The sequence below is a fragment of the Siphateles boraxobius genome, unplaced genomic scaffold, assembly GCF_051911475.1.
Source record: "Siphateles boraxobius isolate OS27281-9 unplaced genomic scaffold, OSU_SipBor_1 66, whole genome shotgun sequence".
NCBI lineage: Eukaryota > Metazoa > Chordata > Actinopteri > Cypriniformes > Leuciscidae > Siphateles > Siphateles boraxobius.
In genome coordinates this window covers 20,954,761-20,973,836 of record NW_027509193.1, presented here as the reverse complement: position 1 = coordinate 20,973,836, position 19,076 = coordinate 20,954,761, and the positions used below count along the sequence as shown (strand labels likewise).

The 19,076-nt window shown below is 37.2% G+C and overlaps 2 protein-coding genes and 1 gene segment (V, D, J or C); all 3 read left to right on the top strand.

Annotated features, from left to right (window-relative positions):
* The window catches only part of LOC143722427 (uncharacterized), a 218,227-nt gene that overhangs the window by 111,427 nt on the left and 87,724 nt on the right, over positions 1-19,076 (top strand). The window lies entirely within an intron of this gene.
* LOC143721976 (immunoglobulin gamma-1 heavy chain-like) overlaps positions 1-19,076 on the top strand; it is a 108,237-nt gene that overhangs the window by 71,585 nt on the left and 17,576 nt on the right.
* On the top strand, positions 9,289-15,380 carry LOC143721980 (uncharacterized). 3 transcript variants are annotated; one of them, XM_077212993.1, is made up of 6 exons: positions 9,290-9,422; positions 10,522-10,968; positions 11,928-11,985; positions 14,284-14,351; positions 14,614-14,657; positions 15,297-15,380. In XM_077212993.1, exons 1-5 carry the CDS (start codon positions 9,326-9,328, stop codon positions 14,634-14,636), a joined length of 693 nt encoding a protein of 230 aa, XP_077069108.1. In that variant the 5' UTR covers positions 9,290-9,325; the 3' UTR covers positions 14,637-14,657; positions 15,297-15,380. The 3 variants fall into 3 exon arrangements, 2 of the variants coding, with proteins under 2 accessions (XP_077069107.1, XP_077069108.1); XR_013196806.1 differs by lacking the exon at positions 14,284-14,351 and adding an exon at positions 13,597-13,638 and having other exon boundaries at positions 9,292-9,422; XM_077212992.1 differs by lacking the exon at positions 14,284-14,351 and having other exon boundaries at positions 9,289-9,422.

The following is a 19,076-nucleotide window of genomic DNA, read 5'->3' as shown; positions in this document are numbered from 1 at the left end:
GTCAGCCACATCCTGTCACTAGGCCTGGCCTTCATCCTGTATAGGAGGCTCAACGAGATGCGAACATCGACAGCCAAGCTCACGAAAGCCGTGTCTGGAGGTTTCCGACGGAACCCCCGGAAAGAGGGGATCACACCAGACACCGCTTTGAATCTCATCGAGCTGAGCCCTCAGCCTCAATAACCACCTGCTACAAAACCCTCATGATTCACCTGCCATCCGCCATTGTGATGATTGTCGTCCGATGATGTCTCCACAGAGACGTCATCCGACGAAAAGGGGGACTGTAGGGTATGAGCGCAGAATCATGGAGTCAGCATTCCTTAACACAATAAACACACGATAACAGGGGTTTCTAAAGCCCCAACCTATGACTCTTCCAATTCTAAATCTTCCGTTAGCGCCAGCCAGTCTGGAGGGTAGATTAGTTTGTGACACCTTTACAGCGTAATGAGTCCCCACAGAGATCCTCGCGCGATCCTGATTTGTTCGCGAGCCAACATCCAAGAAGACCGTTATCTCCAAACCCCCCCCCAGCGAGGAAGGAATGCCAGATGCGCAAATGGACAACACACACACACACACACATATATGCATCTATAACATTAAAACCCAGAAATGAGTGATTATGAAATGTAAACATGATGTATTCCTGTATGTTTGAAGTTTATACTGTATCCTGTCTATCTAGGACTGTTAGTTATGTAGTTGAACCTTGCGGACTTCTATAAAGGTCTAAGAGTTTATATATATCCTTGTATGCGTAACAAACACGGAGTGATTGGTATTAAACGAAATCGCTCCACTTGCTCGAGCCAAATATATGTAAGAAGTTAATGAAAAATATAGTTTACTATGTTTTCCATCTTTGGAGTGAAAAGAGACCAAAACTAACATCACTGGTGTTCTTAGATAACGGCGTTTACGACCCAAAGGAATGTTCACAGAACTGCCACCCTCTCTGAATTCTAACCAAGGAGGAGAAATGAATCCTGTATTCATATATATATACAGTATATGCTATTATATATCTCCACTTGAGAATTGTATGAACAATGTATCTAAGTTCCCTATTTCATGAGTTGCCTTTTTGTGGTTTGGTCTATGTTTCTCGACAACTCTAATGCGATAATGTTTTAAACTTGGCCAACTAATGTTTAACCAAATCCATTTGTGGCAAGTTTGGTCTTGATAAACTCCAATCTTCATTCCCCATTTGTTAATTGACATTACATTTTGCTAAACTTGTGACACATTAGTATTATAAGAATTGTGAAGATTCTGCTCTTAAACACCCTAATTTCGTCGGTTTCAAATGTCTCTCTCTTAGACAAAGAGCAATAAAAACCAAAGTCCCGCCTGTGAAATTCCAACCCTCTAATTGGCCAAGTCAACAGGAAGAGGCCGGATTTCTCCAAGGTGATAAATGACGCTTCCCCCCTCCGCTTGTCTCTCTGTTACTTTTGACTGTCAAAATGTAGGGTCTCGCCTCCGGGCGAGCTCTTCGCTTTTTTTTTATTTGTTTCTAGTTTAGTTTTTGTTTTTCAGTCTTAGATAAGTCTCCGTGTTTAATTCCAATCGACGAGTGAAAAGAACACCGCGTGACATATCTCTTCAGCAAATCCATCTACAAGGGACCTTTAAACGAGCGCGCGCTCGTTTTGAAGGAGAAACACGCGCACATGACCACGTGGCGAGAGACGCACACACGCGTCTTCACCAGCCATGCGAAGATGTGACGTTAACTCCGCGTGATTTCCCCGTAGAGATCTTTATTTCTTTTCTTTGTTAGTCAAAGTTTTGTTTTCCGTAGTCGACTCTGTTCACTTCCACAAAGTGAAACAAACTTAGCCGAACTATTTTCCTTTGGTAATGTTACACCAAAGACTTGGAAACTCCGTTCAACGCGCGCCAAGCAGCACCCAGTGACGCTTCCTAAAGGACTCCGCTCACGCACGCGCAGGAATGCCGCGACACAGAGAGACCCAGAAACTTAAGTATATCTCTTTATAGAGCTTCTAAGAAGCATTAAGATGATGTTTTCGTGTTGTCACAGGCAGGGGACTGTCAGGGGAATGTTGCCAATGCTCTCTCTCTCTCTCTCTCTCTCTCTCTCTCTCTCTCTGTCCCTTCCCCTCTCACACGTGTTTCCATTGTCCACACTCTATGCATTTCTCGTTCATCGATGCCTTATCGTGTATTGTTGTTTATTATGTTTGTAAATACATATATCCCATGTAACCGTAGTAAATACATAAGTAGTTCTGCCTTATTAAATTCATTATATTCATCTGATTGATGTACTGCCTTTTTGCTCATTTAAGTCCCTTAAGTGCCAAAAGATCTTATAGCAACAAGCTTACAAATTAAAGATACTTCAAAGAGTATGTGTTTATAGGGCAGGAAACCCAATTCTTGTGGCCACAGAATTGCTTTTCCTGAAATCCTATAAAGTAAGATGATATTGTGGATTCCCACAGATATTAGTCTGACAATTGAGCTAATTAATTTAGCCTGTTTTGTAAAACGTGGTCCGTGCAGGTAATTGCAATCAACTTGTGGTTAAGTGCAAGGATACACAGGCATGCATGCAGGTAAAATGACATATCATCCCTTATCGGGAGTTTTATTAACATGTAAGACTGATCTAATCCAAACATGTATGAATAATTATTAATTACCAATTATTAATTATGATATGCAAATTCCCCACGGATTAGATCCGCCCCAGAGTCTTTACATAGGGTTCCTTAAAATTAAGGAAAACAAATATATTGATTCGTTCTTAAAGGATAATTCAGGTATTTAGCACTTTGAGTCTATTTTCTAGTTTGTTTTGGATGAACAAAGTTAAAGTGGTGGGTAGAATTTTGACGATGGGTCCTGTCTCGACTTTTTGAATCTTTTAGAATCGCCTCTGACCGCTTCAGAGTGGCTGTCTACGAGCATACACAAACATGTCCTTAAAACAACCCTTAACGTTCGTTTTCAAAACTGTGCAAGAAGGACTATTGCAGTTTATAACACAGCAGGTAGACGGCATCTTGGACACTGCGTTCTTCCCTCCATGCAATCAAGTCTGGCGCCTTCAGTTTGTGCCGCGGATTCCCAAAATGCTTTGCGTTCACCACTGGTAAAACGTCACGATGACGTCACATTAGCAATCTCTATAGACCCCGAAGACTTAAACTAATGATAGCCTATTTTGAATTTGCACGCGGGTGGGTGTGTAATTGTTACCGTTTTGTGTCCATCAACAGTTATTTCTACCACTTTAATCAAACCACTCTTCTTTAAAACATTATGATGTGATTTTATTCCACATGTCAGCGTTTCTCGTTGCCTCTCGTATTGAGCTAGTTGGTCCGCAGGCAAGACTCACCGCCAATCACGCATGTGCTCACATCATTCTCTTTCTATGAAACCTGTAAACTGCATTCGCCAGTTTTCACTCTATAGCGGTTGACCAGAGCACTGAAATTATTTCTCACTCAAACTACAATCAAATGGATTTCCCCACACATATCGCGTCAGTCCTCTGCGTGGCATTTTAATCTTTTCTGCGCGGCCGCGGCTTCAGAAGTGCGCGGCCGCGCACGCGCGCAGCTTAGAGGGAACATTGGCCACAACAGGGGCGTAGAATTTAGTAGGGACGCTAGGGACGTCCTACCAATATCCAGTGACACTGATTTTATCCCTAGCAATAATTTCGATCAAAAATGCTAATATTTTTATATATAACCACTGTTGCCAGTGTGTTTTGCGTAGTTCTTATTTTATTTAACCAGGAAAAATCTAATTAGATAAAAATCTCTTATAAGAGCGTTCTGAGAAAAATGCGCAAATCCTGGAACACAAACGGTTAATAGATCTGAGTCCCGCCTCCTAAACACACATTGCTAAACTGATTGGCTTTGTGTTTTCTTTCTAACTTGTGAGAGGCTGTAGCTACATTTGATTGTGCGAAGCGGCAATGCACCTCGAAGGAAACCTCCTCGATGCGGTAAACTAGGGAGTAATCTACAGTTCTGTGCACAAACATACTGGGCAAATCGCGTCAAATGATTCGGGGACAGCTCCGTTTTTACAATATAATGTGTGACAAACGCAGGATAAGTGGCAAACATGTCGTTAGTGTTAGTGTGTGTGTTTGTGTGCGCACGCGCGCAAAGAGCACTGAAAACATCACGGAGTAAACATCACTTAAATATCATAATAATGATCAGTTTTCCAAAAAAAGGAAGAAAAGAAAGAAAATACCCAGAAGGACAGGATTTTCGTATATTGCCATTGTTGTAGGGACAAAGACAGAATGTCCTCACAAAGATGGCAATTTCCGAAATCCTTGTGGGGATTTTGTTTTGTTTTTGAAAACAGCTTATAAATCATACTAAGTTTTTTTTTTTGAAAACATCTTATAAATCATACTAAGTTTTTTTTTTTTGTTGAAAAAATCTTATAAATCATACTAAGTTTTTTGTTTGTTGAAAATGCAGAAAGTTAACTGTGCTAGGGTTAGTGTAGGGGGATAGAATATTTGTACAGTATAAATCATTACGACTATGGAAAGTCCACATTAAACATAAAAACACAAAATTGTTTGGTCTGTTGAAATGAGAAGTCTGTTTGATCAAGTTGAAACCCTTGTCATCCCAGTCTCAGCTGAAGCTGAAATAAGTTTCATTGCTCTTAGGAGACTGAAAAGATGGTTCAGAACAATGGCACAAGTTGTTGTGTGTTATGTCCAACAGGACAAACTGGACAGTAAGGATGTGAAAACAAATATGCTAAAAGTTAATTTCTGTTAACGGGATAGTTTCCTTAAAAAGTAAAAATTATGTCAGCATTAAGTTGTTTCAGACCAGTTTCTTTCTTCTGCTGACCACAAAAGAAGTTATTTTGAACAATGTTGGTAACTAGACAGTTCATGGACCCCATTGACTTCCATAGTATTTTTTTTTCTTACTATGGTTGTCAATGGGGTCCATCAACTGTCTAGTTACCAACATTCTTCAAAATATCTTCCTTATTGTTCAGTAGAAGAAGGAAATTTATAAGGGTTTAAAACAACTTGTGGGAGAGACCGAATTTTCATGTTGGTGAACTATTCCCTTAACTATCCCTTTAATGACAGATACAGACATGTGTTTGGCTTCTTCAAAAAGCAAGGAACAAGACCGCATTGCACCATTGCACTGCACTATGAATGGAGGAAAGTTCAGTCTCTGTTAAACTCCCTTCTTGTCTTTAATATTTGTCCTAACATTACAGAATTCATTAACGTATTGTTAAGGTCAATATAGACTAAAAACCTTAATATTATCCTATTAATTTCCTGATTCCCCAGCTTCTGGGAATGTCCCCACCAATCTCAAAACCAAACCTACGCCCTTGGGCCACAACAATTGTTTAGTTCGCTACTTCGGTTAGGCTTCTTTGCTGGTGAGCAGGTGGTGACTGCGAAATAACTGTTTTGTGCACCCGCGCTTTTTCTTCTTCTTTCTTCAATTTTATTGGTGTTGCCAAGCTTGTGTTTGTAAAAGCATTTCACTTGTATGTGTGTGAGCATTTCAGTTGTGTGTGTGTGTGTGTGTGTGTGTGTGTGTGTGTGTGTGTGTGTGTGTGTGTGTGTGTGTGTGTGTGTGTGTGTGTGTGTGTGTGTGTGTGAGCATTTCAGTTGTGTGTGTGCGTGAGCATTTCAGTTGTGTGTGTTATATTATAGCAACCCAGTCTCACGGCAGTTCGTGACATAGTCACGAAAATTAATCTATTGATTCGTGTTCATGGACACGAGTTTCCCCATTTTTTCGTGTCATTCAGCACGACTTTCAATCTAATGTATTTCAATGGGACGTATTTTTCGTGCCTGCGCAACGTTTTTCTTCCGAGAGCACAGTATTGTTTTATTTCTCAATTGTTATTCATTTTGCAAACTTGAAGGGCTAAATTACTCAACATTTAATCAGGTGATTTTAATCCTCGTTTTTATTGCTTTATATTCGGTAGGTTACTCAACATGAATCTATTGATTCGTTTCTATGGGCACGAATTTTCTTCTTTTTTTCGTGTCACTCAGCACGACTTTCAATCTAATGTATTTCAATGGGGCGTATGCACGTCTTTCTTTCAAGAGCACACTATTGTTTTTTCCTCAAATGTTAGGCTATTCTTTTTGCAAACTTGAAGGGCTACATTACTCAACATTTAATCAGGAGATTTTAATCCTTGTTGTATTGCTTCATATTCGGTTGGCTACTCAGCACGAATTGATTCGTGTCCTTCAGCACGAATTTCCTTCTTTTTTTCGTGCCACACAACACGAATTTCAATCTAATGTATTTCAAAGGGACCTATTTTCCGTGCCTGCACCACGTCTTTCTTTGCAACATGGTCTCACCCCTATTCGTCACATTGGCTATGCCGTTTGGTCATTTCCCTCTCACGTCCAAAGCCGACGTTGATGGTACCCCCCTATTCGTCACTTGACAACGGAGAGGGCCGTCCGATAGATTTGAGTGCAAATCCCTCATCGTTGAATTTTGAACTTTGATTATTTTTGTAACCCTAACTATTTTTCCTCTCTTTTTTATATAATTTTGGGCTACATTAAAATTACATAATTACAGGACTGCATATTTTCTATATTAAAACATGCCTTAATTTATTGTGGGATATTTTATAATTGTCGATGGTATTTCAATTTGCAATGGCTTAGAGTGAGCCTACTTTGCTTTTTTTTTTGCGCCAAAAAAATAAAAAAACAGAATAGCCTACTTTTATAGAACTTTCATCTCAATACTGATTATGAAATTGTAAGAAATTAATTATATAGCCTACTGCAGAAATGTTTATATTGCTTTATATGTACCTTTGGCAAAGAGATGGATGCATTCTGGGAATCGATATGTGTTTAAATACAATGGCTAAATACTCGTGTTTCCTTCACTTGGACATTTACGCTGATCCCTTTAAAATTTTGAGCACGGATATAAAATATTAAGACTGTACTTTTTAATTATGATCGATATTTTGGCGCAATTTTGTGCAATACGTCACTGTGTGCGACCATCGCAGAAACCATTGCCCAGCGCGATTCCACCACGGTAAGTTGCTTACAATAGTCTAATAAGCAAAATGAATTCATAAGCATTTACACGTCCAAAATTAATAATATTACGTGTTTATAAAAAAAAAGATTCTAGGCCTGGACATAGGTTCTAGATGTGTATATATATATATATATATATATATATATATATATATAAAATGAGTATTTACATAAAAAAACATGTTGTGATATATATATATATATAAATTTAAATATATACATATATATATGTGTGCATCACAACATGTTTCTTTTATGTGGAAATACTCATTTTATTTTGGACGTGTTGCTTATTGAGAATGTATTGGGGGAATAGTAATTGGGGACATCTAGATGATGTAATTTTCTCTTGATCATCGTGGTTCACACACAACGTCACTGTAATGTGTCAGTAATAACAATATTATCACTTGGTCTAACGTTATACTGCACATAACGCTGCCTCCTTTAAATCTGGGATGGCGAACCCTAGACACATGTTATGCGCCATTAAAAAAGTAGCACAGGAAATAGGAACAACGTGAATCTGTATTTATTTATCCTAAGCATTTATAAGAAAATGGGAATCACTCACTATATTAGGGTACACTTTTTAAATCTTATATCAACATAACACTACATAATTAACATTTTCTGTTGTTCTCCCTGCAGATCCTGTCAAACATATCACCTGTCGAACCTATCCGAACCTGATTTTCAAAACCCAAAGGCACTTTTAAGAGCCAACCTCTATCTCTATTATATCTATATCTATTATTTTCTATATCTTACATCCTCTCTGTTCTCTCACTATCTATATTTCTGTCCATCTCTTCAATCTGTATCTATCTCAGTCTTTATCTATTGCTCTTTCTTTCCTCCCTGTCTGTCTTTGTCTACTTGTCTGTCTTACCCATCTTTGTCAGTCTGTCTGTCTGTATCTGACTGTCTGTCTGTCTGTATCTGACTGTCTGTCTGTCTGTATCTGACTGTGTGTTATAATGCCGGGGGGTCTACAAAAAATATCTGCCCCTTTTGTCAGGGGATTTTATTTTGCGCTCAAAAGATCTGCTCACATTGTAAAAAGGAGCAGCCTCTGAAGCAGCGCCTCAAGAAAAAGCTTCAGAGGTTTGATGAGAAGCGAGAGGAATGGGTGGTTGGTCGTAAGAAAAACCACAACACTGCATCCATCAAGGATGAAGCCAATATAATGGTACGTACAATTTCATACATGACAGTAAACTGTCCAGATCTAGGAAGTACATACAGTGGTACCATTTGTTATTAAGTGAGCATTGCCAGCGCAAGGTCAGAAAGAATTTTTTTTTTTTTTGGCCAATATAGACAAAGTTGAATCTTTTTTTTCCAATGATACTTTGTCCTCCCTGTGTCATCAGAATAAATTTAAAAGTATAATTTAACTATCAACTTTGAAGGTACACGTAATTGTGATTTGTATTTTTTATTTTAGTGGTGGTAATACAACCATAAAGTTATCACATCTTCACCGTAATACATCACATACCTAAATGATCTACCAGAGCAAAATTTGAACAAACAGCAAATATAATTGAAACTCAGGAATTCTTGAATTCATAACATATACAGGCATGGATTATGACAGAATTACAGGTGCAATTTAATAATCAAACTTTCTTATCGAGTGGATGAGAAATAACACATGAACTGCATTCATACTGTACTACTCAAAGCACTTTAAAATGTGAATGCGTCAACTGTAAATATGTGCAGCATTCACCCATTTCGTCACGTGATCACTAAGGTTCTGCCTTTATTTTCAATAAATCTTTAGATTGTCATTGTCCAGTTGCACAATGGTTACATAATCTTATCAATGTAGGTGCAAAACCCGAGTTACTAATGTTGCAAAAATAAATATTTATATAACGTTATATAAAGGGTACCCTCATGGTGTCAGATTCATCTTTTTACTGTTTTTCTATATAGAGTTGTTTTTTGCTTCTAATGTATGAGCCTTTCCTGTTTGCACATAAAGCTAAACTCACCATTAGGTTAAAAATCCTGAATGGCAGTAACCTGGATGCTGTCATTAATAATGTTATATATTTTTAAATTAATATTCTTAGTTATTTTTTATGTTGTTTTTCTATTACTTTAAACAGCAAACACACAATTTTGTCATTGCAGCTTGAGAAACTCCATGCCATTGGCTACAAACCAGTTCTGCTACTAGAAAAGGTGAACAAAAAAAAAGAAATGAAGTGCGAAATATTAACGCCTCGCTGCACACTCTCCACCTTTGCCCAGGACTACCTACAGAAGATAGGTTCATTTTATGAATACCTTTGTGAAGGTGAGATGCATACATGCACTGTATCTTAAAGTCACAGTTCACAACTTGTGTAGAGTACGCAAAATATTTTATTAATGTTTAAATCTTAAAGGAATGGCTCACCCCTACAACTTAAATTCAGTCATTCTTTTTTTCTGCTGCTGAATGCTTGTATAGGCTACTCTATGTGACGTCTCTACCAACACATTTAATGTAGACGCAAATGGGTAGAAAAACATAAAAATTCACACCTGGCAATTGATTATGGGAATTGAAGTAAACTGTTTCAAAACAGTAGTTTCCTGCAACTGCAGATGTAGACATGTAGATTCTTAGTGTATTGAGCCCTGTTTGTATTAATAGCATGCAGCACACTGGTCTACAATGGGATTTGGCACCCAGAGTTAAGTGCATTCAAGCATATACTGTCAACTTTAGAATTATGTTTGGTATGTTTTTGTAGGAGCCGTATGTCATTTCTGTTTTCAGCCCACATACAACCATATTTTTAATGTTTAAAGCACACTGACCACAGCAATTTTTGTAGTGACATACTAATTGAACACATTACATTTGCAAAGACCCGTTTTGGTCACTGGGTCAATGAATCAAATGATAATGAATCTATATATACTCATTGAAAAAAATCGAGGACAGTGCTAAAATGTAGATCATTAACAGAAATAATACAAAGAAAAAGAAAACCATCAAAATTTTGCTGGATACACCACAAGCTTACACTGCTACTAACTTTGAGGTATAAAGCCCGAAGTTTTTTAGCGCACACAGTCTAGTCTTAACTGAATAGTTTGACCCAGACTGTAAACAAACATTATACTTATCATTTTTTCAATAGATATTATGAGCACTCTGGGTTTAAAGATATATTGTATTGGTTATTGTCATAGAAAATCAATCAAATATATTACAGATATCTAATACATCCAGTAGACTCTCAATAGTTCTCCTGCAATCAAAAGTGCCTTCAAATCTGGTTGGGGAAAATTTGGGATATATTATTCAAACATATTTACCTAACAGTTAAAACAGGTACAGATCATTTATGGTTAACCTCTATGTTTTAAATAAGCAAAACACAACACTTGTTTAACTTGCACAGGATGGACCCAGGATTCCAGTGGCAATGAGGATCAGCTGATTACTCTGCAGCTCACACCCTGCGAGGCGGAATCCACGGAGGGGCAAGTGGAGCAGGCGGAATCCACGGAGGGGCAAGTGGAGCAGACGGAATCCACGGAGGGGCAAGTGGAGCAGGCGGAATCCGCGGAGGGGCAAGTGGAGCAGACGGAATCCGCGGAGGGGCAAGTGGAGCAGGCGGAATCCACGGAGGGGCAAGTGGAGCAGGCGGAATCCGCGGAGGGGCAAGTGGAGCAGGCGGAATCCACGGAGGGGCAAGTGGAGCAGGCGGAATCCGCGGAGGGGCAAGTGGAGCAGGCGGAATCCACGGAGGGGCAAGTGGAGCAGGCGGAATCCACGGAGGGGCAAGTGGAGCAGGCGGAATCCACGGAGGGGCAAGTGGAGCAGGCGGAATCCACGGAGGGGCAAGGTAATTAGAACAAATTTAAAGAGTTACAGTTTATATTTGTAAAGGCCAAAAGTGTTTGACCCATGGGTTACCTTAACTTTACTTGACTTCCAGTTTTTTCCCCCCATAGAGCTTGATGCAGGTTAGGGCTCTTTTCAACGAAATGAACTCAAGCACACCATGCTATAACTTTTTTGCTGCTTGATAAAGTAAAACTCACTAGGTGATGATACACAGGGCAACTTTTTGAGCAATGTTGCTGGGCAATGTTGCCGTCAACGGGCAACCAGATGAAACACAGGGCCCACAACCCATCTAAATTATCCAGATAGAAATGTGTTGCCCATTTTCAATGTGAAAGTGCCCAAACAACAATCCCTCGGCAAGATTGCCCAGCAACATTGCTCAAAAAGTTGCCCTGTGTATCATCACCTAGTAGTGGGTTCTCATTTTCAATGGATAATCTGCTAGAAAAGTTGATCTGATATAATATAATTAGATAGATGATAGGTCTATCTGATTCTGTACTAGGGCTGTTGGAAAAAAATTGTGTGAGTCTATTATACATCTAAAAGTAAAATAAGTACTACTAATCAAATGCTGAAATTACTAGGCCAAATTTTATTATTAAAGATATTAGGATAAATTGAATATTCAAAATAATTGGGAATATCAGTGTCCCATGAACACTTAACTTAACCATTCTCCCACCCCTTGCATTCCCTGAACAAGTCAGCGCATGATCAGTGCTTGTTGAAACAAATTAGGATTATCACAAACAGGATGGACATAAACGAGAAAATGAAACACGTGGAGTTAATGGAGCATCCTTAATTTAATCGCAATAAGAATGCATGTACTTTACACCTATTAATACATGTACTGCCACACTTGTGCGATGTTGTGATCTTCAAGTATTTTAAATAATAAGTTAAAGATTTATTTGGTATATGAGTAATTTTCTTTCTCCAAACCCACAGCTGTCTTCACAGGGTCAGCCAGGGGCACAGTCGCAAATCGAAAAAATAAAAAAGTCAGGTATGTAAATGTTTGTCCATCCTTCGGATGAAACGTTAAACTGAGGTCCTGACTCTCTGTGGTCATTAAAAATCCCAGGGTGTCCTTCGAAAAAGTAGGGTGCGGTGGGGTGTAACCCCGGCATCCTGGCCAAATTTGCCCTGTGGCCTCTGTCCATCATGGCCTCCTAATCATCCCCATATACTGATTGGCTTCATCACTGTCTCCTCTTCACCAGTAAGCTGGTGTGTGGTGGGCGTTCTGGCGCAATAGAGTGCCGAAGTTATGATGTCACTTTGTAGGCCAAAACGCGGAAGTGAGTTAGCATTTTAGCACTTCCGGTTCCCTCGCCCTAAAGTCTATGGTTTTTTTAATGGGTTTTTGCTAAATCGCCTGAAATAAGGTCTGTGGTTAACAAAGCCTCTAAATATTTTCACGTTTTGATCTATGACATAAAACACACCAGTTATAACCTGCTTGTGTTTTTTTAAACTTTATTGTGTCTTTAAAATATCTGACGGCTTTATTTAGGCTTCAAAATGTATACATTTTGGATTAACTTGTAAAGATTATCTTGATAGTCAAAACATGTAGGGGTCACAACTCTTTGTTGAACTCGCATCTTATTTTTTGTGATTTTATTTCGATCGAGGGAACCCATGCGCCGCTAGCTTCCGAGTTGTCCTACAAAATGACGTCATAACTTCGGCACTCTATATGGCTCCTGTCCCGTCGCATCATCCAAGTGGATGCTGCACATTGTTGGTGGTTGAGGAGATCCCCCCTTCCATGTAAAGCGCTTTGAGTACCCAGAAAAGTGCTATATAAATGTAATGAATTATTATTATTATTATTATTATTATTAGGGTATTGTTGGTGGTTCTGATAACTGTTACCATAGCTTGGTAACTATGAAACTCAATGAAACTCATTAGTCAAGCAGATTCTCTAATAAATAAATTAATTACTTAAATAGAATTTAAAGGGGACCTATTATGCTAATTTCCTGTTCTACAGTGGTATGAAAAAGTTTGGGCACCCCTGTAAATTTTCATGATTTTCTTTTATAAATCATTGGTTGTCTGGATAAGAAATTTCAATTAAATATATAATATAGGAGACAAACACAGTGATATTTGAGAAGTGAAATAAAGTTTATATGATTTATGGAAAGTGTGCAAGAATTATTGAAATTCTTGCTAAGAATTTTTGTGCAAGAAAATCATGAAAATTTACAGGGGTGCCCAAACTTTTTCATACCACTGTATATTTTTATTCTGATACTCCACTAGAGTAGCTTTGCATGATCCTAAAAAAGTCCTTATTTGAAGTTGAACTGGTCCTTTATGCAGACCCTGTCTGAAACAGGTCATTTTAGATGGTGTATTCTATAAGCCTACTATGATTACTATTTTCCAATGAGCCTGCATGTGATGTAAAATCTGGAGCTAAATTAAACAACGTGTTTGCACACACATTAACTGAGAGGATGGTCTTTTCTCATAGTTCAGGGGTGTCTAGACACACCAGGGACACATATTTATGTTGAAAAGACATTACAAAGTGCATTTTGTCTAATTATTGTAAATGTGGGGGGGGGGTAAATATAAGATATAATCTTATATCCCACAGGGGGACCAAGGCATATGCCTGAAAGGAAAAGGCCACAAAAGAGTAAGTGCATGTAAATGCAATGATTCATACTTTGCTAAACATTGCAACTTAACCCCTGTTAATTCGCTTTAGTTCAATTGCTTATTTTTTTAACTACTACAACAGACAATTTCCGGTAGTCACAATTTTATTTATTTAATGAATTATTTAGAAAACGCTTTTATCCAAAGTGACTTACAAATAAATACAATATTTACAATACATGCAGTCAAATCAACAACAGGGCAACAATACTGTATGTAAATGTCGTGACCAGTCCAGCTAGTCCAGCATAGCACATGTAACCATGATTATTCATAAAAGATATAGAATGATTAGGATTATTGAGATTATTGCAATTGACAAGCTATAAAATCCAACAGGTTTAATTAGTCAAATTTGACCAAAATGCATTGAGTAGTAGAAGTAGCAGCAGTGGTGTGTTCTTAGTTGCGAGCTGTGGCTTAGCAGTAGTATGGTTATTCAAGCAAGCATACCACATTGGAACCGAGAGTAATTTGGTTCCATGATACATGTTTTGATTAGTGATAAACATCACTTGTCTTCCTTGCAAGTCTGGTGGTCACTACTTAAGTCTTCATAGTTGTGTTTATTTTGTTTCTAACTATCTACGAAATATTTGAAATGTGTTTTTGATGTTCACAGATTGCTCCTACCACACTCGCCTAGAGGCTTTCCCCATCAGGAGTGTAGTAAGAGAAAGAGTGAGAAAGGTTAGACAGTCATAAAGGAACTGCAGAGTGTAGGCAGTATGCAGAGTGTAATATAGGATTTAGAAACTTCTGTGTGTTTTGGCAAATACATATTATACATACCATAATTGTTAGGTAGATACTTTTTATGTGTTCAGTCTTTTTGAATTACAGTTTAAGAAGGAGTGTCTTCTGAAAATCAATGAAACTCAATGCCTATAATCGGACATAATAGCCTTATGCTAAGAATGGAGTTTATTTTTTTTGTCTTTTCTTACATTAGGGCAAAGCAGAAATGCTGGTTGACTGGGAGCCCTGTCCAGTATGGTATGTATTATTCTGTTCTTCTGCTTTATGAATTAATGCATACATTATTTATTTACTTAAAATTTGTTTTTGTTTTTTGCTACAATTTTTGTATTAATCTGTTCTGTTTTAGATTAAACAAGCCTTTTAAACAAGTGTAAAGCACACATCATTACCGAACATGTCTTTTATACGTATAACGAGCCCGTTCTCATCCTTTGGCGGCATATTTGATGCCATATGACAAAACGGCGAAATACTACGCACATGGCACCCTTTAGCGTGAATATAACACGCGAACCCAAGGCGTCATAAAGTTGACTGGCATCCTTTAGCGTGAATATGAGACGCAGACCCTACCCCACACCTAAACCTACCCATCACAGTGCGTGTTATATTGACGATAAAGGGTGCCATGTGCGTAGTATTTCGCCGTTTTGTCATATGGCGTCACATATGACGCCAAAGGATGAGAATGCGTTAGTATAGCAGTTTAATTTTCCATCTATGAAGGACCACCACCATTAATGCATGCATGAAGGAGGTGGTCTTTCATAGACGGAAAATGAAACTTATACTTATAAAAGATATGTTCGGTAATGTTTTAAGTTTATTGGAAACCCCAACCAGTAACAGAAAAAAAATCCCTTCTGTTTTTAGTGGTGAGCAGTGGGCCCAGTCCTGGCAGCCAAAGGATTCACTCCAAAATAATGAAAATAAATAAAGTGTATATGTAGAACTCCATTTTGGTTTCAGGCTATTTATTAAATTGTTTCTGTGCTGCATTTGAAGTCATATCTCATCTTTCTGTAGTACTGAAAAGGGGAACATCTCCAAGAATATGACCTGGAGTTTAATCTCAAAAGGGAATGTACTAGAAATGTACTTAATCCAAATGAATTTTCTTTTTCAGATGTTATTCAAAAGCATGTTTCATATCTCATGATTATAAATTGCACTGTTATTTTATTACAGTTGACATGTAATTTGATTTCATGTTTTGTTTTCTGTGCTTTTCAAGTTCACTTAACCTCACAGTCCACTGTTAAGAAATACAGCCTTATGGCTTGTTTGACATGAAGCTAAAATATGAAGTTCAACCAATAAGACTGTCCTTTATACTCGCACATTATATCATATCTTTTACATTGTCTCTCTCACTCTCTTCTACTCCAAACTCATCAGCTGACTGGGTGTTTTATGTCTTAAACCAAATGTATTTTCATCTCAACCCTCTTGAGCCAATCGTGTCATACAGTAGGTCCCTCCACTGTGGTCATCAGGAGAAGAGCTCCACATTCATCTAGATCTCAGCATTGCTACTCACCCCTTCACCACCACCAGTGTCGGCTCCTTTCATATCATGCATTTCTCTTAAAAGAAGGATGTCTTGATGTGGTCCAATTGCCAAAGACTATATAGTTTCAATTTGTTATGCACCTTGTCAATAAATTTATTTGATCATTCTTTAAGCCTCTAGTGAGTAATTAAGCAATAAATAAGCATTTGGCATATTTTCACTTATATTTTTGTGAAAGAACACAAATACACTTCAATAACACTTGCAAAAGATGATAATTTTTGTTTTTACTTTTCCATACATAAATTTAATTCAAAACAATATGAGGATGAAGTGGTTGAGACAAATTAAACAGACTACATTGAGCATATTTATATGTGAAATTTGTTTAACTCTACAAGTGAATTCTTTTTTATTTAAAATTTAGGTTAGCATATATAATTCCAAATATTGATTTATTAAGAAGGTCTTGATCTGGAGAGTAGCCTATTTCACACATTTTTGAATTCTTTAATATTATTATATTGTTTGTATACTTATTGCATCTAATGCTGACATATTTATAAGTGGCAGTTTATTACATTCATCAGTTGGTAAAACAAACATTTGCAGGCCATAATTAAATAAATAAACATAAGTCGCTCTTTGAAGGGTAGCATAACTCCCGTCGACAATCTTGAATTCATGTCTACTGTAGCCTACCACCTAAAAACAGTCTTGGCGATTTTTTTTTTCATCCTAATCATATATAAATGTAGCATAATGTATGTTTCGGCTGTATAATGTATGCTTCATAATATAGAATAGTAAAGACAAATTTTTATAACATTATTCCTGGTTATTACTGATTTGTACACTTTGTAAGTTCAATGGCGCGTCTCTCGTGGGAATTGTAGTTTATTATGGCAAGCCGGTTTAACTTTTATTCATTTCCAGGATATGAATTCTTGATATCAAAAATTCAATTTTAAATAGTTAAAATTATAGTTATTGATATCAGGAATTAGATTTATACTAGCAACAATGGCAAGTTTTTGATATCAGAAATTACATTTCCACTAGTAACAATGCTAATTCTTGATATCAACAATTACATTTTTACTAGTTAAAATGCTCATTCTAGATATCAAGAATTGTATTTCAACTAGTAAAAACTATAATTCTTGATATCTGTTATTGTATTTTCACTAGTGAAATGTCACCATAGGCTGCCATTCAAAATCAATTGTTGATATCAATAATTGATTTCTTACTAGTTGCGATTCCACTTTTACATATCAGAAATACAATTCTTACTAGTAAAAACCTTTATTTTTGATATCAAGAATTCAATTGTCACTAGTTGAAATGTCTATTCTTGATATCAACAATTGAATTGCTACTAGTAACAATGTTCATTTTTGATATCAATAATTCCATTTTCACTATAGTGACTATGTTAATTTCTGATATCATGAATGTGATTGTTACTAGTAAGAAAGCCATTTTAGATATCTGAAATAATATTGATATCAGAAATACATTTTCAGATATCAAAAATGAAAGTTTTTACTAGTAGCAATTAAATTGTTGATATCAAGAATAGACATTTCAACTAGTGACAATTTAATTATTGATATCAGGAATTCACATTCTTACTAGTAACAATGTATTTATTGATATCAAAAATTATATTTCTACTAGTAAGAAATCAATTGTTGATATCAACAATTAATTTTGAATGGCAGCCTATGGTGACATTTCACTAGTGAAAATACAATTGCAGATATCAATAATTCAATTGTTGATATCAAAAATGTAATTGTTGATATCAAAAATGCAATTGTTGATATCAACAATTGAATTGTTGATATCAAGAATTCATATCCTGGAAATGAATAAAAGTTAAAACGGCTTGCCATAGTTTATACAGTTTTTTCCCAACTGCTTACACAAAATCTTTTTTATGTCACACGATTTTTGAAACCTCTCACTCAAAGTGCAAAACTGCACACCACATCTCCAAAAACAATAAACTATTTCAGCCTTTGACTCAGTTTTCAATTGCATAAAACACTTTTTTCAAAACACTACACACAATTTTGTGTGTGCAGTTTTGGGAAAGTTTTGAAAAAAGGTGACAGTTTTGAAAATGTGTGCAAGCAGTTGGAAAAAAAACTGTAAATAGTGTACATTGGAGACGGCCCTGATTGTTCTACCACTACAATAACAGTCAAATATACTCAATGACCTGATAGCCTCGCGATTTTTTTTCATCTTGATCATTTAAATAATTGTATAATGTATGTTTCAACTGTAGGAGATTGTTGATATATATAGTAAAGCTACAATTTTATAACCCTAAAACTAACCCTACTCTGGAAACTGGAAGAACTTCAAGTATGGACGCTGATTTGTACGCTTAGTAACAAGTTCAATGGCACGTCTCGACAGGGGGGAGCGTGCCTATGTTCCCACAGCCCTGTGTTACCACAGCCCTATGTTCCCTGAGCCCTAAGTTCCCACAGCTCTTTGTTCCTACAGAGGGTTAGGGTTACCCTAACCCAGGGGTAGGCAAGTTCGGTCCTAGAGAGCCGCTGTCCTGCAGAGTTTGGCTCCAACACTGAAAAAAACCTCTCCTGCCTATAGCCTTAGTAATCCTGAAGACATTGATTAGCTTGTTCAGGTGTGTTTGATTAGGGTTGGAACTAAATTCTGCAGGACAGCGGCTCTCTAGGACCGAACTTGCCTACCCCTGCCCTAACCCTAAACCTAACCCTAACTAGCTGTAGCAGTGTAGAATAGCTGTAGTGTAGACTAGCTGTAGTATAGACTAGCTGTTGAAATTATAGGGAAATGTATGAACACAATACTCAATTTTGAAAATGTCCTAGAAATGTGGGATCACAGAGTTCCTGACAGATTTCTCCCGACCTTTTGGTGACTTGGCGCTTCTTGCTTACAGTAAGTGCTTGGGGGACAGGGGAGGGTTAAATGTGGTAAGAAAATTACTTGACTTAGTTTCATTTTGAGAAAAATCTTTGAAATTAGAAAAATATAGAGAGAACATAGGACTGTGGGAACATAGGGCTGTGGGATAGGAACATATGGTTGTGGGAACATAGAACCTAATTTTCAGTAAAAGAAAATTCTCAGATATG

What these genes read in the sequence shown, in the direction of transcription:
- LOC143721980 (XM_077212992.1), top strand. Translation starts at nt 9,326, where the DNA reads ATGAAGTGCGAAATATTAACGCCTCGCTGCACACTCTCCACCTTTGCC. An exon ending in CGAAAAAATAAAAAAGTCAG is followed by an intron (nt 11,986 to 14,613) that starts GTATGTAAATGT and finishes TTCTTACATTAG; the next exon opens with GGCAAAGCAGAAATGCTGGT. An exon ending in TGGGAGCCCTGTCCAGTATG is followed by an intron (nt 14,658 to 15,296) that starts GTATGTATTATT and finishes TTCTGTTTTTAG; the next exon opens with TGGTGAGCAGTGGGCCCAGT.